The sequence below is a fragment of the Pseudophryne corroboree genome, chromosome 3 (assembly GCF_028390025.1).
Source record: "Pseudophryne corroboree isolate aPseCor3 chromosome 3, aPseCor3.hap2, whole genome shotgun sequence".
NCBI classification, from domain to species: Eukaryota; Metazoa; Chordata; class Amphibia; order Anura; family Myobatrachidae; genus Pseudophryne; species Pseudophryne corroboree.
In genome coordinates this window covers 543646835-543671643 of record NC_086446.1, presented here as the reverse complement: position 1 = coordinate 543671643, position 24809 = coordinate 543646835, and the positions used below count along the sequence as shown (strand labels likewise).

The 24809-nt window shown below is 46.5% G+C and overlaps 1 protein-coding gene across 4 annotated transcripts in view; it reads left to right on the top strand.

The window, feature by feature from the left end:
- NOTUM (notum, palmitoleoyl-protein carboxylesterase) overlaps positions 1-24809 on the top strand; it is an 80994-nt gene that overhangs the window by 36088 nt on the left and 20097 nt on the right. For all 4 annotated transcript variants that reach the window (XM_063961226.1, XM_063961225.1, XM_063961224.1 and 1 more), the window contains 5 exons: positions 12482-12806; positions 14453-14505; positions 17512-17607; positions 23498-23558; positions 23656-23714. In XM_063961226.1, coding sequence (XP_063817296.1) covers positions 12502-12806; positions 14453-14505; positions 17512-17607; positions 23498-23558; positions 23656-23714 — 574 coding nt within the window. In that variant the 5' untranslated portion in view covers positions 12482-12501. The remainder of the gene's footprint in view (positions 1-12481; positions 12807-14452; positions 14506-17511; positions 17608-23497; positions 23559-23655; positions 23715-24809) is intronic.

Sequence of the window (24809 nt, the reverse complement as noted above, 5' to 3'; positions counted from 1 at the left end):
TGATCAGCTGTGTGCTGCTGTCCTCACTGACAGGCAGCACACGGCAGTGTTACAATGTAGCGCCTATGCGCTACATTGTAACCAATGATGGGAACTTTCTGCCCTGCGGTTGACCTAAAGTGACGTCACCGCTGAGCAGAAAGTTCCCAGCATTGGTTACAATGGAGCGCATAGGCGCTACATTGTAACACTGCCGTGTGCCGCCTGTCAGTGAGGACAGCAGCACACAGCTGATCAGGAGAGTGCTACAACGTGGCACTCCCTGATTGGCTGAAGAAACCCACTTAGACAGAAGTCAAAGTGGGTTTCTGGCATTCGTGGGAAGGTGACCCATGTGCAAACATGGGTCCCCTTTCAGTTCGTGGTCGGGACACCGTTTTTTTTTATTTATTCAAGTACGTGGATTAACCCTGGATTTGCCGAGGAGCCTGGACCCATGGATCTGGTGAGTAGAATTTCTTCAACAGGTACCCCTTGGATTCTACTGGAGAAGAGGACCGACCTGCGTGAGAACATAAGGTAAGTATGTATGTATGTGTGTATGTATGTAATAAAATTATACTTTCACGGTGTGTGTGTCTTGTGTTTTTTTGGGTATTTTTTTAGTGGTAGTACTACAGGTACCAGCGGGCCCGTTTTTCCGCCGCATGCTGGTACTTGTGGTTCTCCAAGTACCAGCATGCGGGGGAGGCTTGCTGGGACTTGTAGTACTGCTACTAAAAACAATATCTTTTCATTATCACAAATGGCTATCAGCCTCCCCATCCGCAGCCCATTGGATGGGGGGGGGGACAGCCTCGGGCTTCACCCCTGGCCCTTGGGTGGCTGGGGGGGGGGGACCCCTTGATTGAAGGGGTCCCCACTCCCCCAGGGTACCCCGGCCAGGGGTGACTAGTTGGATTTTTGATGCCACGGCCGCAGGGCACTGTATAAAAGTGACCCCCGGCTGTGGCATTATCTGTCCAGCTAGTGGAGCCCGGTGCTGGTTTTAAAAATACGGGGGACCCCTACTCTTTTTGTCCCCCGTATTTTTGGGACCAGGACCAGGCGCAGAGCCCGATGCTGGTTGCTTAAATATGGGGGAACCCCTGTCATTTTTTTCCCCATATTTCTGCAACCAGGATCGGCTCAAAGAGCCCGAGGCTGGTTATGCTTAGGAGGGGGGACCCCACGCAATTTTTTTGGCAAAAATAAGCACTTTCCCACCCCTTCCCACTGATATACATGCACGGATCTCATGGATCCCTGCATGCATCTCAAATCACGGAAAAAAAAAGCAGGTCTGTTTTTTTTAGGACTTTTTTACGAGTTGTAATTTTTCACGGCAGTGTTTTGTGTTTTTTTGCTTTGCACTTCTTAGTAAATGACCGAGATTCATACTTAAACAGCCGCGTTTTGACCGATGGTGTATTCATTCGTAATTTTTTACCTGAACTAGCAAAAAATTACGAATGCCCTCATCACTGCCGTGATTAGTGTTTAGTAAATGACCGAGATTTACCGAGATGACACTTTGATGAAAAAACGGCATCTCGGTCAAAATCGGGAGCTTAGTAAATATACCCCTATATGTGAACAATTATTCAACACCACTTCATTGGCTATAAATGTCTCATGTCATTCTCAGGAAGGAACTAGGGGGGGCAATTCAGACCTGATTGTAGCAGCAAATTTGTTAGCAGATGGGCAAACGATGTGCACTGCATGTGGGGCAGATATAACATGTGCAGAGAGAGTTAGATTTGGGTGGGTTATTTTGTTTCTGTGCAGGGTAAATATTGGCTGCTTTATTTTTACACTGCAATTAAGATTTCAGATTGAACACACCCCACCCAAATCTAACTCTCTCTGCACATGTTACATCTGCCCCCCCCCCCTGCAGTGCACATGGTTTTGCCCAACTGCTAAAAAAAAATTGCTGCTATGATCAGGGGGTCATTCTGACCTGATTGCTCGCTGCAGTTCATCAGGTCAGAACTGCGCCGGCACCGCAGTGCGCCGGTGCGTGGCTGACAGTCGACGGCTGTCGTTGCCTAGCGGTCGCCTCTGCCTGATTGACAGGCAGAGGCGGTCGCTAAGCGGGAGGGAGCTGCACGGCGGCGTTTGGCCGCCGTTTTGTGGACTCGGTCCGGCCAACGCAGCCGCTACAAGCTGGGCAGCGACGAGTAGCTCCCGGCCAGCATGCAAAATCTGCGTTGGCCGGGAGCTACTCCTGAAGTACAAAAGCATCGCCACTGTGCGATGCTTTTGTACTTCTGCGATGGGGCAGGGACTAGCATGCGAGGCGGACTAGCCCTGTGCTGGGCGTCCCCCCGCATGTCAGTGTGACTGATCGTAGCTGTGCTAAATTTAGCACAGCTACGATCAACTTGGAATGACCCCCCCAGGTCTGAATTACCCCCTTCATTCTATACTGTATGTTTGCAACAGCTCTGTATAGAGGGTGTAATGTTTTAGTATAATAATTGTCTATTACGCAAGGGCACGTGCACATGATCGTCTCTCCCCTCTGTATGAGGTATATCATTAACAGAAAGATATTTTTGCTTTGGGGGGGGGGGGGGTGTTTTTATAAAAACATGTTAATATGTCTTGTTACTTTTTTGTTGTTGTGTGGACATTTTAATTTGGTTGTCCAGTATAATAATGAGTCTTTTACTCAGGATAACGTGTCGCCCTCACGTAAGACCAAGTGCTTATTGAAAATATTGACGTTGCTCACTGCTGTGTTTTTGTAATTGTATATGTTTCTATATGCATGATTACTGGATCATGCATATTGTTTCTTTTGAAACTGATTATTATTTTACTTTTTTTAAAATTTAATTTACATGTACTAATCACTGTTTGAGTATATGCATGTTAAATAAATCATGATCTTTTAATAATCTCTTCAATATTTAAAGTATTACTTACTTGTAAGCATTTAAAGTATTTGTTTATTATCTTCTTTCCTCCGATGTTAAGTACAGCACTGTTTTATTTTTGTTTGTTTTTTAAATCCCACCTGAAAATTTCAATGCAAAGTAATTGTAACTGTAAACATCAGACAAAAAGAGAATAAAGTACAGTGTATGTATATATGCGTGTGTTTATTATTTAATTTATATATAATATATAATGACACACACATTAGTATCAAAGACCCAGAATGCACCAGGTCACCTCAGTGTTCACCTCGCCCCCTCTGTGGCCGGTCTCTCCTAATCCCTGCTGCACACCCTCAATGCACTATGGGCCTAATTCAGACCTGATCATAGATGTGCTAAATTTAGCACATCTACGATCAGTTTCACAGACATGCGGGGGGACGCCCAGCACAGGGCTACTCCACCCGGCATGTCGGGCCCTACCTCACCCGCACAGGTAAAAAAGCATAGCACGGCAGGGATGCTTTTGTACCTTACGAGTAGCTCCCTGCCAGCACACCACCTGTGCACTGGCAGGCCGCGTCCCGGGTCACTGTGGCTGCGTGTGACTTCATGCAGCCGACGTGGCCTGCCCCCTCCCAACGGTCCAGACCGCACCCTGCCAATGGCGTTCTAACGCCGTTGGCACGCCCCGCGAACGCCTCTGCGTGTCAATCAGGCAGACGCGATCGCAGCCCTGAGATCGCCCGCTGCGCCCAGATCAGGGGAATTTGAAGGACAAGTCAACACCTTTGAACTCTCTTTGCCATGTTCCTCAAATGGGCTCGGTAGGGAATGCCGGAGGTCAGAATTCCAACCGCGGCATCCTTACGATCAGATAAGTATACTTGCCTTACCCACATGGACCCCTAACCTTACCTCCCCCCGCAGCCTAAACCTAACTCACCTGGGCCGCAGCCTAACCCTAACCCTACTCCTGCAGCTTAAACCTACCTTTTCAGAGTCCCGGCACTTGGTTGTTCACAATCCCGGTGGTTGGGATTCCGACGCCAGGCAGGTGTTCCTATTCGGGATGCTGGTGTCTGCATTCCGAGTAGCAGAGGCGGATTGGCCATAGGGTTTACAGGGAAGATTCCCGGTGGGCCGACGCACCCGTGGGGCCTGTTTTCTTTGAGGACATTTGGTCCTTTTTATAGACATAATGAATAAGATGCAAAATAATTTGCATATATGAAAATAACTTAGCCTGTGATTGCAGATGATCTAGTGTATGCTCTGTCTGCCTGCTTGGCTGACATATAAGATTGAGTGAATAGTGATTGGGATACGGTTGGTGTAATAAGCAAGAAAATATATCTTTCTAAAGATTTATATAGTTTCCTAAATTCTGAAGGTGTATCATATAATGTGCTCATAATATTTAATTTTATTTCCATTATTTACTTCCCCCTTGATGCCGGACATGCCCACTATCTGGAAAGTCTTGGGGGGAGGGTGCTGCTGCCATGGCTAGACCGTACACCTCTGGTGCTGCCCATGTGGGGCCACTAGTACAAATTTCTCTATCGTCCTAGTGGATGCTGGGGTTCCTGAAAGGACCATGGGGAATAGCGGCTCCGCAGGAGACAGGGCACAAAAAGTAAAGCTTTTCCAGATCAGGTGGTGTGCACTGGCTCCTCCCCCCATGACCCTCCTCCAGACTCCAGTTAGATTTTTGTGCCCGGCCGAGAAGGGTGCAATCTAGGTGGCTCTCCTAAAGAGCTGCTTAGAAAAAGTTTAGCTTAGGTTTTTTATTTTACAGTGAGTCCTGCTGGCAACAGGATCACTGCAACGAGGGACTGAGGGGAGAAGAAGTGAACTCACCTGCGTGCAGGATGGATTGGCTTCTTGGCTACTGGACATCAGCTCCAGAGGGACGATCACAGGTACAGCCTGGATGGTCACCGGAGCCGCGCCGCCGGCCCCCTTGCAGATGCTGAAGTCAGAAGAGGTCCAGAATCGGCGGCTGAAGACTCCTGCAGTCTTCTAAAGGTAGCGCACAGCACTGCAGCTGTGCGCCATTTTCCTCTCAGCACACTTCACACGCAGTCACTGAGGGTGCAGGGCGCTGGGGGGGGGGCGCCCTGGGAGGCAAATGTAACCTATATAAAGGCTAAAAATACCTCACATATAGCCCCCAGAGGCTATATGGAGATATTTAACCCCTGCCTGGATTCACTAAATAGCGGGAGACGAGCCCGCCGGAAAAGGGGCGGGGCCTATCTCCTCAGCACACGGCGCCATTTCCTCTCACAGCTCCGCTGGTCAGGACGGCTCCCAGGTCTCTCCCCTGCACTGCACTACAGAAACAGGGTAAAACAGAGAGGGGGGCAAATTTATGGCGATATTTTGATATATATAAAGCAGCTATAAGGGAGCACTTATTATAAGGCTATCCCTGTTATATATAGCGCTTTTGGTGTGTGCTGGCAAACTCTCCCTCTGTCTCCCCAAAGGGCTAGTGGGTCCTGTCTTCGTTAGGAGCATTCCCTGTGTGTCTGCTGTGTGTCGGTACGTGTGTGTCGACATGTATGAGGACGATATTGGTGTGGAGGCGGAGCAATTGCCAAATATGAGGATGTCACCCCCTAGGGAGTCGACACCAGAATGGATGCCTTTATTTATGGAACTACGGGATAGTGTCAACACGCTAAAGCAGTCGTTTGACGACATGAGACGGCCGGACAATCAATTAGTGCCTGTCCAGGCGACTCAAACACCGTCAGGGGCTGTGAAACGCCCTTTGCCTCAGTCGGTCGACACAGACCCAGACACAGGCACTGACTCCAGTGGTGACGAATCAACCGTATTTTCCAGTAGGGCCACACGTTATATGATTTTGGCAATGAAGGAGGCGTTACATTTAGCTGATACTACAGGTACCACTAAACAGGGTATTATGTGGGGTGTGAAAAAACTACCTATAGTTTTTCCTGAATCAGAAGAATTAAATGACGTGTGTAATGAAGCGTGGGTTGCCCCTGATAAAAAGCTGATAATTTCAAAGAAATTATTGGCATTATACCCTTTCCCGCCAGAGGTTAGGGAGCGCTGGGAAACACCTCCTAGGGTGGACAAGGCGCTAACACGCTTATCTAAACAAGTGGCGTTACCCTCTCCTGAGACGGCCGCACTTAAAGATCCATCAGATAGGAGGATGGAAAATATCCAAAAAAGTATATACACACATGCAGGTGTTATACTACGACCAGCTATAGCGACTGCCTGGATGTGCAGTGCTGGGGTAGTTTGGTCAGAGTCCCTGATTGAAAATATTGATACCCTGGACAGGGACAATATTTTACTGTCGTTAGAACAAATAAAGGATGCATTTCTTTATATGCGTGATGCACAGAGGGATATCTGCACACTGGCATCACGGGTAAGTGCTATGTCCATTTCGGCCAGAAGAGCTTTATGGACGCGACAGTGGACAGGCGATGCGGATTCAAAACGACATATGGAAGTTTTGCCGTATAAAGGGGAGGAGTTATTTGGAGTCGGTCTATCAGATTTGGTGGCCACGGCTACAGCCGGGAAATCCACCTTTCTACCTCAAGTCACTCCCCAACAGAAAAAGGCACCGACTTTTCATCCGCAGCCCTTTCGTTCCTTTAAAAATAAGAGAGCAAAGGGCTATTCATATCTGCCACGAGGCAGAGGTCGAGGGAAGAGACAGCAACAGGCAGCTCCTTCCCAGGAACAGAAGCCTTCCCCGGCTTCTACAAAAGCCTCAGCATGACGCTGGGGCTTCTCAAGCGGACTCGGGGACGGTGGGTGGTCGTCTCAAAAATTACAGCGCGCAGTGGGCTCACTCGCAGGTAGATCCCTGGATCCTGCAGATAATATCTCAGGGGTACAGGTTGGAATTAGAGACAGATCCACCTCGCCGTTTCCTGAAGTCTGCTTTACCAACGTCCCCCTCCGAAAGGGAGACGGTTTTGGAAGCCATTCACAAGCTGTACTCTCAGCAGGTGATAGTCAAGGTACCTCTTCTACAACAAGGGAAGGGGTATTATTCCACTCTTTTTGTGGTACCGAAGCCGGATGGCTCGGTAAGGCCTATTCTAAATCTGAAGTCCTTGAACCTGTACATAAAGAAGTTCAAGTTCAAGATGGAGTCACTCAGAGCAGTGATAGCGAACCTGGAAGAGGGGGACTTTATGGTATCCTTGGACATCAAGGATGCGTATCTCCACGTTCCAATTTACCCCTCACACCAGGGGTACCTCAGGTTCGTTGTACAAAACTGTCACTATCAGTTTCAGACGCTGCCGTTCGGATTGTCCACGGCACCTCGGGTCTTTACAAAGGTAATGGCCGAGATGATGATTCTTCTTCGAAGAAAAGGCATATTAATTATCCCATACTTGGACGATCTCCTAATAAGGGCAAGGTCCAGAGAACAGCTAGAGATGGGATTAGCACTGTCTCAAGAAGTGCTAAAACAGCACGGGTGGATTCTGAATATTCCAAAATCCCAGTTAATGCCGACAACTCGTCTGCTGTTCCTAGGGATGATTCTGGACACGGTTCAGAAAAAGGTTTTTCTCCCGGAGGAAAAAGCCAAGGAGTTATCCGAGCTTGTCAGGAACCTCCTAAAACCAGGAAAGGTGTCTGTACATCAATGCACAAGAGTCCTGGGAAAAATGGTGGCTTCTTACGAAGCAATTCCATTCGGCAGATTCCACGCAAGAATTTTCCAAAGGGATCTGTTGGACAAATGGTCAGGGTCGCATCTTCAGATGCACCTGCGGATAACCCTGTCTCCAAGGACAAGGGTGTCTCTTCTGTGGTGGTTGCAGAGTGCTCATCTATTGGAGGGCCGCAGATTCGGCATACAGGATTGGATCCTGGTGACCACGGACGCCAGCCTGAGAGGCTGGGGAGCAGTCACACAAGGAAGAAACTTCCAGGGAGTATGGACGAGCCTGGAAACGTCTCTTCACATAAACATTCTGGAACTAAGAGCAATATACAATGCTCTAAGCCAGGCAGAACCTCTGCTTCAGGGAAAAACGGTGTTGATCCAGTCGGACAACATCACGGCAGTCGCCCATGTGAACAGACAGGGCGGCACAAGAAGCAGGAGTGCAATGGCAGAAGCTGCAAGGATTCTTCGCTGGGCAGAGAATCATGTGATAGCACTGTCAGCAGTGTTCATCCCGGGAGTGGACAACTGGGAAGCAGACTTCCTCAGCAGACACGATCTTCACCCGGGAGAGTGGGGACTTCATCCAGAAGTCTTCCACTTGCTGGTAACCCGTTGGGAAAGACCAATGGTGGACATGATGGCGTCTCGCCTCAACAAAAAACTGGACAGGTATTGCGCCAGGTCAAGAGATCCGCAGGCAATAGCTGTGGACGCGCTGGTAACGCCTTGGGTGTACCAGTCGGTGTATGTGTTTCCTCCTCTGCCTCTCATACCAAAAGTATTGAGAATTATACGGCAAAGAGGCGTAAGGACGATACTAGTGGTTCCGGATTGGCCAAGAAGGACTTGGTACCCGGAACTTCAAGAGATGATCACGGAAGATCCGTGGCCTCTACCTCTAAGGAGGGACTTGCTTCAGCAGGGTCCCTGTCTGTTTCAAGACTTACCGCGGCTGCGTTTGACGGCATGGCGGTTGAACGCCGGATCCTAAAGGAAAAAGGCATGCCGGAAGAAGTCATTCCTACTTTGATTAAAGCAAGGAAGGAAGTAACCGTGCAACATTATCACCGAATTTGGCGAAAATATGTTGCGTGGTGCGAAGATCGGAGTGCTCCGACGGAGGAATTTCAACTGGGTCGATTCCTACATTTCCTGCAATCAGGATTGTCTATGGGTCTCAAATTGGGATCTATTAAGGTTCAAATTTCGGCCCTGTCGATTTTCTTTCAAAAAGAATTGGCTTCAGTCCCTGAAGTCCAGACCTTTGTTAAGGGAGTGCTACATATACAGCCTCCTGTGGTGCCTCCAGTGGCACCGTGGGATCTCAATGTGGTTTTGGACTTTCTAAAATCTCATTGGTTTGAACCACTAAAGAAGGTGGATTTGAAATATCTCACATGGAAAGTGACCATGCTTCTAGCCCTGGCTTCGGCCAGGAGAGTGTCAGAACTGGCAGCTTTATCTTACAAAAGCCCATATCTGATTTTCCATTCGGACAGGGCAGAACTGCGGACTCGTCCGCATTTTCTCCCTAAGGTGGTGTCAGCATTTCATCTGAACCAGCCTATTGTAGTGCCTGCGGCTACAAGTGACTTGGAGGACTCCAAGTTACTGGACGTTGTCAGAGCATTAAAAAAATATATATTGCAAGGACAGCTGGAGTCAGAAAATCTGACTCGTTGTTTATATTGTATGCACCCAACAAGATGGGTGCTCCTGCGTCTAAGCAGACGATTGCTCGTTGGATCTGTAGCACAATCCAACTTGCACATTCTGTGGCAGGCCTGCCACAGCCTAAATCTGTAAAGGCCCACTCCACAAGGAAGGTGGGCTCATCTTGGGCGGCTGCCCGAGGGGTCTCGGCATTACAACTTTGCCGAGCAGCTACGTGGTCAGGGGAGAACACGTTTGTAAAATTTTACAAATTTGATACTCTGGCTAAGGAGGACCTGGAGTTCTCTCATTCGGTGCTGCAGAGTCATCCGCACTCTCCCGCCCGTTTGGGAGCTTTGGTATAATCCCCATGGTCCTTTCAGGAACCCCAGCATCCACTAGGACGATAGAGAAAATAAGATTTTACTTACCGATAAATCTATTTCTCGGAGTCCGTAGTGGATGCTGGGCGCCCATCCCAAGTGCGGATTATCTGCAATAATTGTACATAGTTATTGTTAACTAATTCGGGTTATTGTTGAAGGAAGCCATCTTTCAGAGGCTCCGCTGTTATCATACTGTTAACTGGGTTTAGATCACAAGTTGTACGGTGTGATTGGTGTGGCTGGTATGAGTCTTACCCGGGATTCAAAATCCTCCCTTATTGTGTACGCTCGTCCGGGCACAGTACCTAACTGGAGTCTGGAGGAGGGTCATGGGGGGAGGAGCCAGTGCACACCACCTGATCTGGAAAAGCTTTACTTTTTGTGCCCTGTCTCCTGCGGAGCCGCTATTCCCCATGGTCCTTTCAGGAACCCCAGCATCCACTACGGACTCCGAGAAATAGATTTATCGGTAAGTAAAATCTTATTTTTTCCAGGGCCGCTTTTTGTTCCCTGCCGAGTATTGTCGGTATCCCGGCATTGGTATTTTGACTGCCAGGATCACGACCGCCTGGATCTTGACTGGATTCCCCTCAAACCATTCTTGAACAATTTTTGAGGTGTTGCAGGGCGCAGTATCCTGCTGAAAGAGGACACTGACATTGGGAAATAAAGTTGCCATGAAGAGTTCTATTTGGCTGCAACAATGAAACAAGGCTACATCGAAGGTGCTTTTTGCGGTGGACAGGGTTCAGCATGGGCACTCTGACCAGTGTGTGGCTACTCAGCAAGCTGCGATGTACTGTGTGTTCTGACAACTTTCTGTCACAGCCAGAATTAACTTTTTCAGCAATATCTGCTACAGTAGCTCTTATGTGGAATCTGACCAGACAGGCTAGCCTTTACTCCCCACAGACATCAATGAGGCTTGTGCACCCATGACTCCATCACTGGTTCACCGCCTGTTCTTCTATTGGACCACTTTTGGTAGGTACTACTGCATACCGGGAACACCCCACCTGCAGTTTTGGAGTTGCTCCGACCCAGTCGCTTAGCCATCACAATTTGGCCCTTGTCAAAGTTGCTCAGACACTATGCTTGTCCATCTTTCCTGCTTCCAGCACATCATCTTCAAGAATTGACTGTTTACTTGCTGCCTAATATATCCCACCCTTTGTAAGGTGCCATTGTAAGGGGATAATCAATGTTATTCACCTAATCTGTCTGTGGTTTTAATGTTGTGGCTGATGGGGTGAGGGTGGGGGTGGGGAAGGGGGGGGATTAATAAATAAATATATAATTCAATTAAGAGTTGCACTCGCCAGTCTTGCAAAGCAGTAACAAATCTTTTTTTTAGTAAACTGTCATCATTAAACAGGATCAACATTTCTGTCCTATCCCTTTGTTTGTATTGAACTATATGGATACTGGTATTCCAGCCTTTTTTGGATTGCTACCCCAGCATAATGGATAATTATGCGTGAGTGTGGACCTGTTGCAGCATCTATCTATCTATCTATCTATCTATCTATCTATCTATCTATCTATCTATCTATCTATCTATCTATCTATCTATCTATCTCTATAAATCCCATATATACTAGAGATGTGTGGTTCGGTTTTCCTGGAAAATGAACACATTGAACTTAGGGGTTCCGAGTCGAATCGAGTTCCTGCTCAGGTCTGTTGTCAGTTCGAAACTCTGATTTAAAAACCAAACTCTGGTTTTGAACTGCATGTGAACGGGTCCAAATTACACGATTTTAGCTGTTTTTTTATTTTATTTTGGGTTGTTAGTTTTTTTTTTATCAATGTTTGTTTATTGATTTATTTATTTTTTAATTGATATTTAAAGGAATGCAGAACCAGTCCAAACACCAAATTAAAACCAAAACACTTGAGGGTGGTTTTGCCAAAACCAATTCATGATGATGAATTCGAACCAAAACCAAAAATCGGGGTCCACATGGTATCTGGTCTATAGATCCTCACTAAAAAGGTCTGTAGTCAATAGGTCAACCACTACTGGTAGACATGCATTAGGTCGACAGGGTCAAACGATCAACATGACACTGTTCGACACAAGTTTTTGGTTTTAATATATTTATTTTTTACTTTTTTATACTTTACCACACATGTGGATTACAATTGGGAATAGTAACCTGTGCCGAGCGCGGAATACATTTGTTACCGGTGGGCGGGATGCCAGCTGTCAAGATCCCGACAGCGGCATCCCGTCCGCCAGAATGCCGGCAGCGGGGTGAGCGGTACGAGTCACCTTGCGGGCTCGCCACGCTGCACTCGCCACAGGTTATATTCTCACTCCGCGAGTGTTGTGGACACCCACGAGTGCGAATAGTCCCTGCGCACTGGGATTCTGGCGTTTGTATCCTGACCGCCGTCAAATTAATTACATCCCCCGAGCATAGCTCTGAGTGGAATAAATGTTTAATGTACAATGTTACATGGCTTGAATATAATCCCATACTTCAGCATTTCAAGAAATGTAACATAATTCTGTATTTACAATTTTGAGGCTGCGGGTTTAAAGTTTCCTTCAGTCCTTCAATTCCTTAATGGTATCACAGTATAGGATATGGTGCATAAATTCTTGAGGATGCTACCACGAATTGCATTAAAGACTTATGCATGGACAAATTTCCAATATGTACTCCTCAATACCTGCTCTTATTCTGTATATAAGGATAACTGCCCAGTATCACTATGCCTAATTTAATTCTCAGTATGTGTTCTTCTTCTGTTTGTATGGACATCTGTACAGTAAGTTGAACATACAGATAAGGCCAATAGCATTTGCCTACTTACCGGTACTATTCCATTATGTATAGCTGTGATTAATATTGGTTTTCACTTCTCTGCAGGGTGGCACTCTGTGCCTGGCATGGCCGGGGGGATGTGTGTGACTCTGTTGCTCCTGCTCAGTGTAGTCCCTGCAGGGAGCAGGAAGAGCTGGAGGAGACGTGGGCAACAGTTTGTACCCAGCAGCCGTGAGCGAACGGAAGGGGGTGGAGAGAGCTTCCCATTGGATTTTACTGCTGTAGAAGGAAATATGGACAATTTCATGGCCCAGATAAAGAGCCTGGCACAGTCATTGTACCCATGTTCTGCACAACGTCTGGATGAGGAGATGAAATTGCACCTTCTGATCAATCAGTCCATCACCTGCAATGATGGGAGTCCAGCTGGGTAAGTGACCAATACAAAGTGTCAGGAGAGATTAGGTGAAATCATTAGTGATATACAGTAGAGCTGTCCAACTGCACCCTTGAAGGCTGGTTCTAGCCCTCCAATGGCCATATAGTTAGAGCCCATTTTCCTGTATCAACTTAGTGGTCATTAGGTACACCTACCTGTACACCTGTTTGTTAATGCAAATAGCTAAATAAGCCAATCATGTGCATACAAGCATGGAGGCAGTCAAGAGTTTCCGTTGTTGTTCAAACCAAACACCAGAATGACCTAAAATAAATTTTAATGTCAGAGTACATTAAATATCATAAAAACTGCTGGTCATCTGGGATCTTAATGTACAACAGTCTATAGAGATTACATAGAATGATGTACAAAACAAATGAAAAACAAAAACCCATTTAGTGAGTGGCAGTTCTGTGGATGAAAAATGCCTTGTTAATGTGATTAGGTCAGAGGATAATATTAGATTAGTGGTTTGGGAAAAGTTTTCTTGGTAAACATTAGGCCTCTAAAAACCAATTGTTTAAATACCATAGTCTACCTCAGTATTGTTGCTGTGAATTACTTTATACAGTAGTTGCAGCCTACACACCTTTTAGTGGCTATTTCCAGCAGGATAACACCCAATGGGGCAGATGTATTAAGCCTGAAGAAGTGATAAAGAAGTGATAAATCAGTGATAAGTGCAAGGTGATAACGCACCAGCCAATCAGCTCCTAACTGTAATTTTACATATTGGAGCTGATTGGCTGGTGCATTATCACCTTGCACTTATCACTGCTTTATCACTTCTCCAGGCTTAATACATCTGCTCTATGGTTATAAAGCACACATCCTCACAGTCTGGTTCCACATACGTGACAATGGGGGAGATGTATTAAGCAGTGAAAAGAGCGGCCAGTGGAGAAGTTGCCCATGGCAACCAATCACCATTGAAGTAACATTTATTACTTGCATACTATAAAATTATACAGAGCAACTGATTGGTTGCTATGGGCAACTTCTCCACTGTCTCACTTCTCCACTCTTTTCACTGCTTAGTACATCTACCCCTATGAGTTCCGTGTACTCCAGTGGCCTCCACTGTTACCAGAACTCAGTACAATAGAGCATCTTTGGGATGGGGTACAAAATAAGATGCAGTATGAATGTGCAGCTGACAACTCTGCAACAACGGTGAGATTGTAGTACGCTCATAAGGACCACAGTCTCTAGGGAATGTTATCAGCACCTCTTTGAATCTGTGCCATTAGAAATCAGGCTGTTTAGGGGCAAAATATATGGGGGGGGGGGGATTCATGTCCTAGAAATAGTTCCTAATAAAGTGGCCACTGAGTGTACTTTCAACACGTTCATATTTCCACCCACGCACATCATTGTTTTAAATGAAATTGCGTAATGTGATTATATGTTTTGTGCACAAAACGTATTTGGCCAGAAGTGGGATTAAAACTAGCCAAATGAAAGCTGTGTGTGTGGGATGCATAGGACCTCTGTCTCTATTCCATATCTACACACAGAAAGACTTCAAAGCAACTACTTATTCCAGTATGCAACCTCTTTCCTTTGATAGCTGTCCATCGCCTCCTTCGTGCTGCCATCACCACAGACTCTAACTCCTTCTCATGTTTACTTTCTAGTTACTACCTAAAAGAGTCCAAAGGCAGCCGTCGGTGGCTCGTCTTCTTGGAAGGTAAACCTTCATTTTTATTTTTCCTCTTTGCTGAAGATTGTGGGCCTTCTTCCTAAACTAAGGAAAAGAAAATAAACTGAGCTTGCGGTGGCAAGTTGTAAAAACACAATTTGCTTCCAAAACAGGTTCTTGAATGAAGTGACATGTTACTGTGACCAGGGGTCAAAGGTCAGGACCTCACTGGGAAAGGACATGAGTATGACTGCTGAGCTGATTTTACTGCGCATGATTGTGTTTTCTGGCTCACCCATGTTCACGTGGAAGCTGCCTACTGTTTCTTTTAAATTGAAACATACTTAGGTTTATTTCATTTCTCATCAGCGAAGTTTGTTTTTGTTTTTTTTATTAAGTAAATGTTCAGTGATTTACCCAATTATTAATGAATATGCTTAGAGTATTTACCTACATCATTTCTATTTAAAATGGACACTCAATATGCCATTCCCACCAATCAATTAACATGAAATAGAATTCAAAGCCTCCACTGAAACCGTAGCACTTCTATCTATCTATCTATCTATCTATCTATCTATCTATCTATCTATCTATCTATCTATCTATCTATCTATCTATCTATCCGAACACTCGCAGGGGCAGATGTACCAAGCCTTGGAGATATATAAAGGGGTCTATGTAGTAAGCCTTGGAGAGAGAGAGACAAAGTGGGTGGAGATAAAGTACCAACCAACTGCTTCTAACAGCGTGTAGCATGACAGTTAGGAGCTGATTGACTGGTATTTTATCTCTGTCTACTTTATTTCTATCCAAGGATAAGTACATCTGCACCTCAATACTGCTATATAATGCAGTTCTTTTTGTACATTATGATTATACTGTGCTATCTTGTACACCACAGATATTACAACGGGTGGTCTTCAGGTTGCCGACTGTCGGGATCCCGGCACACAGTATACCGGCGCCGGAATCCCGGCAGCCGGCATACCGACAGATATTCTCCCTCGTGGGGGTCCACGACCCCCCTGGAGGGAGAATAAATAGCATGGCGCGCCACCGTGCCCGCAGCGTGGCGAGCGCAGCAAGCCCGCAAGGGGCTCATTTGCGCTCGCCACACTGTCGGGCTCCCGGCGTCGGTATGCTGTTCACCAGGAGCCCGGCCGTCGGCATACCATACTACACCCATTACAACATGTCCCCTTTGCTAAAGGCCAGTACTGACGAGAAGATGTGTGCTGAGCGATCTATCAGTGACCGCTCAGCACACATCTCTCCCCCCACTCAGTACAGCGCGATGTGTGCTGAGCGAGGGGGGGCCACTCATTTTACCCAGCGGTGAAATGAGCGACCTGCTAGATTGTGCCTGCATGCAGGACAATCTAGCACCGGCGATAGCGACGCTCAGGAACACGCATCGCTATCGGTGTCGGGGATACAGACTGAGAGATCAGTGCTTAACCTCTAAGCAATCTAGTCAGATTGCTTAGAATGTAAGCACTGATCTCTCCGTGTGTACCCACCTTTAGTGTGCTTTTATTGTGCAAATAATTTTTCTCTTTCTTTATCTCTGCTGAGTGTGATCAGAAGTTTAATCTTTGCTGTTAATTCTGTATTTGAAATAAATGCTTAGGTGTTAGTTTATTCATATGCCAGATGATTATCTTGTATCATGCAGTAAATGCAAATAGCGGCTTACGTATGACTGTACCAAGTGGGAGAGTTGTACCCAGCATGACCCCAATTCACTCTGCACATAAAATGAAAATGCTTTAATGTAATCCCCGAACATGAGCAGATATGCACCAACTTAGTGTAACTCCCTCATACATTAGGTTTCTAGAAGTCTTATATACTCATACCCTCCAACTGTACCTTTTTGGCCGGTACAGTACAATTTTTTTTTTCTGGTCTGTACCTGCCAAAAAGGGCTTTGTACCGGTTTTCAGCTTCTCCCTTGTCCTATACATTCCTATGGCAGCACTGCATGGTCACGCCCCCTTGCCCGTGGCCACACCCATTTCTGGAATTTTTAATGATGTTGAATGGTATGTATTCTGTGACCTCCTCACCCCCAAATTAATGTAAATCGAGCCATGAGAAACACAAACATATGTAATTAAGGGGAAATGTACCAAACCTTCCAAAGAGAACCCCTGGAGAACTTGTCCATAGTGACCAATTAGCTTCTACCTATCACTTGTTGTACATTCTATAAAATGAAAGCTAGAAGCTTATTGGGTACTATGTGAAACTTCTTCACCTGTCCTCTTTAGAAGGTTTGGTACATCTCCTCCCGAGACTTTGCTTTTGGAACTGCTGTCATAGGCAAACGCAGGGGGGGGGGGGGGGGGGGGGGGTTTCCAGTTACCCAGAAACCCCCCTCCTCTTAGCCAGTAATTCAAACGAAGACAGCATTAAAAGTAGTATATAATACGATTACTTGAGACTGCAGCCACATCATGCAGTTTAAGGGGCAGAGCAGAGCTGCTGCACATGCCCAGTGGTAGCAGCTTCTTCTACCAAGTTTGCTGTGTGTGTGGATCTCAGTGCTCCATCTATGCACTGGACCAGAGAGTAGCTGCCAGGAGGAAAAGACAGGCACCTTACCATGAGGTGGAAGAATGTGAGTTTAGGAAGTGCAGTTCTGTCTCTTACTGATTCTGTTACGTTTGTGTATTTATGTATTTATTTATTATGGGAGGTTTAACCTTTTACAGTATCCCCTGTATAAAAAGACCAACGTGTACATTAATGTCCAGGGTTTGCACTAGGTTCCCCCACACTCCCACCCTTGATCCAATGTTCCACAGAGTGGGAGATTGTGGATTACATTTGTAAACCCCTCTCTAAAAATCCTGTATTTGCCACTGGCCGTGATGGAGATGGGGGGGGGAGAGAGAGGGGGCTGTGGCTTGAATGAGGTGGTAGGCAGGGGTGATTTCCAAGAGCTGAGTTACTGATAGGATGGGGACTGGTAGAGAAGAGGGAGAATCTATCTTGGGAGGGTCTGTGGGCTCTATTCTCCCCTAATTACTATCTTCCTATTGTTAGGGGGCTGGTACTGTATCAGCCGTGAGAACTGTGATATGCGATACGATACCATGAGGAGACTCATGAGCTCTAAGGGATGGCCAGCCACTAAAACAGGTGAGGAGTGAGATAATGCTGTGTTGTGTGACCTTGATTCATCATTCCATGTATAAATATACTTTCTCTAACGTCCTAGTGGATGCTGGGACTCCGTCAGGACCATGGGGAATAGCGGGCTCCGCAGGAGACAGGGCACATCTAAAAAAGCTTTTAGGTCACATGGTGCGTACTGGCTCCTCCCCCTATGACCCTCCTCCAAGCCTCAGTTAGGTTTTTGTGCCCGTCCGAGAGGGTGCAATCTAGGTGGCTCTCCTAAAGAGCTGTTTAGAAAAGTTTTTTTTTAGGTTTCAATCTCAGTGATTCCTGCTGGCAACAGGATCACTGCATCGAGGGACTTAGGGGAGAGATTTCCAACTCACCTGCGTGCAGGATGGATTGGAGTCTTAGGCTACTGGACACTTAGCTCCAGAGGGAGTCGGAACACAGGTCAGCCTGGGGTTCGTCCCGGAGCCGCGCCGCCGATCCCCCTTACAGACGCTGAAGAGACGGCAGAACGGAGGTCCGGAAAGCAGGCGGCAGAAGACTCCTCAGTCTTCTTGAAGGTAGCGCACAGCACGGCAGCTGTGCGCCATTGTTGTCACACGGCTCACTGACTCAGTCACGGAGGGTGCAGGGCGCTGCTGGGGGCGCCCTGGGCAGCAATATAATTACCTTTAGTGGCAAAATAAATACATCACATATAGCCATTAAGGCTATATGTATGTATTTTAACCCAGGCCAGTTTCTTAAAAACCGGGGAAAAGCCCGCCGAAAAAGGGGCGGAGCTTATTCTCCTCAGCACTCAGCGCCATTTTCCTGCTCCGCTCCGCTGGTGAGGAAGGCTCCCAGGTCTCTCCCCTGCACTGCACTACAGAAACAGGGTAACAAAGAGAAGGGGGGCATAAATTGGCGATATTTATATATTAAGAGCGCATATATAGTAAACAACACCTTCTAGGGTTGTTTATATACATTTATAGCGCTTTTGGTGTGTGCTGGCAAACTCTCCCTCTGTCTCCCCAAAGGGCTAGGGGGTCCTGTCTTCGATTAGAGCATTCCCTGTGTGGCTGCTGTGTGTCGGTACGTGTGTGTCGACATGTATGAGGACGATGTTGGTGTGGAGGCAGAGCAATTGCCGATGATGGTAATGTCACCCCCTAGGGAGTCGACACCGGAATGGATGGCTTTAGTTATGGAATTACGTGATAATGTCAGCACATTACAAAAGTCAGTTGACGAAATAGACGCCCGGCAAACCAGTTAGTACCGGTTCAGGCGTCTCAGACACCGTCAGGGGCTGTAAAACGTCCTTTACCTCAGTCAGTCGACACGGGTACCGACACAGATGAATCTAGTGTCGACGGTGAAGAAACAAACGTATTTTCCAATAGGGCCACACGTTATATGATCACGGCAATGAAGGAGGCTTTGCAGATCTCTGATACTGCTGGTACCTCAAAAAGGGGTATTATGTGGGGGGTGAAAAAACTACCTGTATTTTTTCCAGAATCAGAGGAATTGAATGACGTGTGTGATGAAGCGTGGGTTAACCCCGATAGAAAACTGCTAATTTCCAAGAAGTTATTGGCATTATACCCTTTCCCACCAGAGGTTAGGGCGCGCTGGGAAACACCCCCTAGGGTGGATAAGGCGCTCACACGTTTATCAAAGCAAGTGGCGTTGCCGTCTCCTGATACGGCCGCCCTCAAGGATCCAGCAGATAGGAGGCTGGAAACTACACTGAAGAGTATATACACACATACTGGTGTTATACTGCGACCGGCAATAGCCTCAGCCTGGATGTGCAGTGCTGGGGTAGTGTGGTTGGATTCTCTGACTGAAAATATTGATACCCTGGATAGGGACAGTATTTTATTGACTCTAGAGCAATTAAAGGATGCTTTCCTTTATATGCGAGATGCTCAGAGGGATGTTTGTACTCTAGCATCAAGAGTAAGCGCGATGTCCATATCTGCCAGAAGAAGTTTATGGACGCGACAGTGGTCAGGTGATGCGGATTCCAAGAGGCATATGGAAGTATTGCCATATAAAGGAGAGGAATTGTTTGGGGTCGGTCTTTCGGACCTGGTGGCCACGGCAACTGCCGGCAAATCCACTTTTTTACCTCAGACCCCCTCCCAACAGAAAAAGACACCGTCTTTTCAGCCGCAGTCCTTTCGCTCCTATAAAAAGCGACCAAAAGGACAGTCTTATCTGCCGCGAGGCAGAGGAAAGGGTAAGAAAGGGCAGCAAGCAGCCCCTGCCCAGGAACAGAAGCCCGCCCCGGCTTCTACAAAGCCATCAGCATGACGCTGGGGCTTTACAAGCGGACTCAGGAACGGTGGGGGGTCGACTCAAGATTTTCAGCAATCAATGGGTTCACTCACAAGTGGACCCGTGGGTCCTGCAGATAGTATCTCAGGGTTACATGCTGGAGTTCGAAAGGTCTCCCCCTCGCCGGTTCCTAAAGTCTGCTTTACCAACGTCTCCCTCAGAAAGGACGTCGGTTTTGGAAGCCATTCACAAGCTGTATTCTCAGCAGGTGATAGTCAAGGTACCCCTCCTACAACAGGGAAAGGGGTATTATTCCACACTATTTGTGGTACCGAAACCGGACGGTTCGGTAAGGCCTATTCTAAATCTGAAATCCTTGAACCTGTACATAAAGAAATTCAAGTTCAAGATGGAGTCACTCAGAGCAGTGATAGCGAATCTGGAAGAAGGAGACTTCATGGTGTCCTTGGACATAAAAGATGCTTATCTACATGTCCCGATTTACCCCTCACACCAAGGGTATCTCAGGTTCGTGATACAAGACTGTCATTATCAGTTTCAAACGCTGCCGTTTGGGTTGTCCACGGCCCCTCGGGTCTTTACCAAGGTAATGACCGAAATGATGGTTCTTCTACGAAGAAAAGGCGTATTAATTATCCCTTACTTGGACGATCTCCTGATAAGGGCAAAGTCCAGAGAACAGCTGGAAGTCGGTGTAGCGCTAACACAAGTAGTGCTTCAGCAACACGGGTGGATTCTAAATCTTCCAAAATCTCAATTGACCCCGACAACACATCTGCTGTTCCTGGGCATGATTCTGGACACGGTTCAGAAAAAGGTATTTCTCCCGGAAGAGAAAGCAAGGGAGTTATCCGAACTTGTCAAGAACCTCCTAAAACCAGGAACTGTGTCAGTACATCAATGCACAAGAGTCCTGGGAAAGATGGTGGCTTCGTACGAAGCGATTCCATTCGGCAGATTCCATGCACGAACATTTCAGTGGGATCTGCTGGACAAATGGTCCGGATCGCATCTGCACATGCATCAGCGGATAACACTGTCACCGAGAACAAGGTTGTCTCTCCTGTGGTGGTTGCAGACTGCCCATCTGTTAGTGGGCCGCAGATTCGGCATACAGGACTGGGTCCTGGTGACTACGGATGCCAGCCTACGAGGTTGGGGAGCAGTCACAAAGGGAAGAAACTTCCAGGGCGTGTGGTCAAACCTGGAGACGTCTCTTCACATAAATATACTGGAGCTAAGAGCGATCTACAATGCTCTAAGCCTGGCAAAATCGCTGCTTCAGGGTCAGCCGGTGTTGATCCAGTCCGACAACATCACGGCAGTCGCCCACGTAAACCGACAAGGCGGCACGAGAAGCAGGAGTGCAATGGCTAGAAGCTGCAAGGATTCTGCGCTGGGCGGAGAATCATGTCGTAGCACTGTCAGCAGTGTTCATCCCGGGAGTGGACAACTGGGAAGCAGATTTCCTCAGCAGACACGACCTTCACCCGGGAGAGTGGGGACTTCATCCAGAAGTTTTCCACATGATTGTGAACCGTTGGGAAAAACCAAAGGTGGACATGATGGCGTCTCGCCTCAACAAAAAATTGGACAGGTATTGCGCCAGGTCAAGAGACCCTCAGGCAATAGCTGTGGACGCTCTGGTAACACCGTGGGTGTACCAGTCAGTGTATGTGTTCCCTCCTCTGCCTCTCATACCAAAGGTACTGAGAATTATACGGAAAAGAGGAGTAAGAACAATACTGGTAGCTCCGGACTGGCCAAGAAGAACTTGGTATCCGAAACTTCAAGAGATGCTCACGGAGGATCCGTGGCCTCTACCTCTAAGAAGGGATCTGCTTCAGCAGGGACCTTGTATGTTCCAAGACTTACCGCGGCTGCGTTTGACGGCATGGCGGTTGAATGCCGGATTCTAAAAGAGAAGGGCATTCCTGAGGAAGTTATTCCTACTTTAATTAAAGCCAGGAAAGAAGTGACCGCACAACATTATCACCGCATTTGGAGAAAATATGTTGCGTGGTGTGAGGCCAAGAAGGCTCCAACGGAAGAATTTCAATTGGGTCGATTCTTACATTTCCTGCAAGCAGGATTGTCTATGGGCCTCAAATTGGGGTCCATTAAAGTTAAAATTTCGGCCTTATCAATTTTCTTCCAGAAGGAATTGGCGTCAGTGCCTGAAGTACAAACTTTTGTCAAAGGTGTACTACATATACAACCCCCAATAGTGCCTCCAGTGGCACCGTGGGATTTGAACGTGGTTCTAAATTTTCTCAAATCTCATTGGTTTGAGCCTTTAAAATCGGTAGATTTAAAATACCTTACATGGAAGGTAACCATGCTGTTGGCCCTGGCTTCAGCCAGGAGAGTTTCGGAGTTGGCAGCTTTGTCATACAAAAGCCCATATCTGATATTCCATTCGGACAGGACAGAATTGAGGACACGTCCTCAATTTCTCCCTAAGGTGGTTTCGGCATTTCACTTGAACCAGCCTATTGTGGTGCCTGCGGCTACTAGCGACTTGGAGGACTCCAAGTTACTGGACGTTGTCAGAGCATTAAAAATATATAATTCAAGGACAGCTGGAGTCAGAAAATCTGACTCGTTGTTTACATTGTATGCACCCAACAAGTTGGGTGCTCCTGCGTCTAAACAGACGATTGCACGTTGGATATGTAGTACAATCCAACTTGCACATTCTGTGGCAGGCCTGCCACAGCTTAAATCTGTAAAGGCCCATTCCACAAGGAAAGTGGGCTCATCCTGGGCGGCTGCCTGAGGAGTCTCGGCATTACAACTTTGCCGAGCAGCTACGTGGTCAGGGGAGAACACGTTTGTAAAATTTTACAAATTTGATACTCTGGCTAAAGAGGACCTGGAGTTCTCTCATTCGGTGCTGCAGAGTCATCCGCACTCTCCCGCCCGTTTGGGAGCTTTGGTATAATCCCCATGGTCCTGACGGAGTCCCAGCATCCACTAGGACGTTAGAGAAAATAAGAATTTACTTACCGATAATTCTATTTCTCATAGTCCGTAGTGGATGCTGGGCGCCCATCCCAAGTGCGGATTGTCTGCAATGCTTGTACATAGTTATTGTTACAAAAATCGGGTTATTACTGTTGTTGTGAGCCATCTGTTCAGAGGCTACTTCGTTTGTGTTATCATACTGTTAACTGGGTTCAGATCACAAGTTGTACGGTGTGATTGGTGTGGCTGGTATGAGTCTTACCCGGGATTCAAGATCCTTCCTTATTGTGTACGCTCGTCCGGGCACAGTACCTAACTGAGGCTTGGAGGAGGGTCATAGGGGGAGGAGCCAGTACGCACCATGTGACCTAAAAGCTTTTTTAGATGTGCCCTGTCTCCTGCGGAGCCCGCTATTCCCCATGGTCCTGACGGAGTCCCAGCATCCACTACGGACTATGAGAAATAGAATTATCGGTAAGTAAATTCTTATTTTCCTCTCTTCGTAACGTGCCTCTTCTGTGCTTTGTACTTACAATCTAATTCTGTAATATAATCTCCATCATCAATATGTCATGGGAATATCATGCATGCAAGTTTCTGACTGTGCCACATATGTGTTTGTGTCAAATTTCATTTCATATTTCAGCTTCAGGGATTTTGTCAACTCAGCCAGAGGAGAATCCACATTGGTGGAATGCTAACATGGTGTAAGTAATGCCTGCACCTTGTCCATCTTATTGCATTAGTAATTAGTCACAAGACCTGTGTTGTGTGTGCTCATCACTTTCTTACTTTTCTCTGCAGATTCATTCCATACTGTTCCAGTGATGTCTGGAGCGGAGCATTACCCAAATCAGAGAAAAGTAAGTAAACATGAATAGAACATTAAGCTGACACTGAAGGGCAGATTTATTGAAGGCCTTATTACCAGGGAAAATGGGTATTTTCACCAGCGATAAGACTTTTTATCTGTCCTGTAAGTGCTTCGTGCCAGCGATAGCCTTATTATAGAACAATAGTATAGAGAGGCACAGAGCTGCTGAGATAGCACCTTCCCCCCCCCCCTTACCCCCAAAAGAAATGCTACACCACACTTCCAGTTACGTAGATACAGTACAGACGAGTGGGTTATGTTCACATACAGCGCTGGGTATAGACAGATTACTTCCCTTAAGAAATGAAGGTCTTAGGTCAGTGGAATTTTCTTGCTGTTTCTAGTTTTCTTTGTAATTCTCAAACCATTCATGTAGATGTGGTATACATGTGGGCAAAAATGGAAAAAAAACATATCATGGTGTAGTATGTCTCAATAATCCTAACTCATTTTCCCCTTTGTAAAGTTCATGAACAAGCATCTAGAAATCTTCAAAATTCCCGCTAAACTTCAACGGTTGCGTACCGTACTTACTGATAGACTCCGCAATGGAGTGCATATAAAGGTATCTTTTCTTTCAAAGAAATAGGCAGCGTACTCCAACTCACAGTGCATCATTGGATTTATCACGTATAAAGGTATCTTTGAGACTTATTAATAGAGCATACCCCAACTCTCAATTCCAAACACTGGAGACCACATATAAAGGTATCTTTTCTCAATACATAAATCCACAGTGCGTGCCCCAACTCACAATAGAGTCAACTGGAACATTCATATAAAGGTATCTTTCTCCAATTCGGATAGGGGTTAGACAACTGAGAGTCCACAATTTGATTTAAAAAAAAGGGTTATGATTTATTGAATAAAAAAAAACAAAGCAGGGGTACAACATTCAAAATCACATAAAAAATATAAATAAAAATAGGTAGCACTTCATACACAACAGCATTGAGAAATGAGGTACAAGCAGGAAGATGGAAAAAAACCTGGTCCAAAGGTCCAGACTTCTTTCTCCTCTGGAATACTCTTCCGTACCCCCTCGAAAAGGATTCTCCTTGCTGTGTTGTGTAACTTACATGTA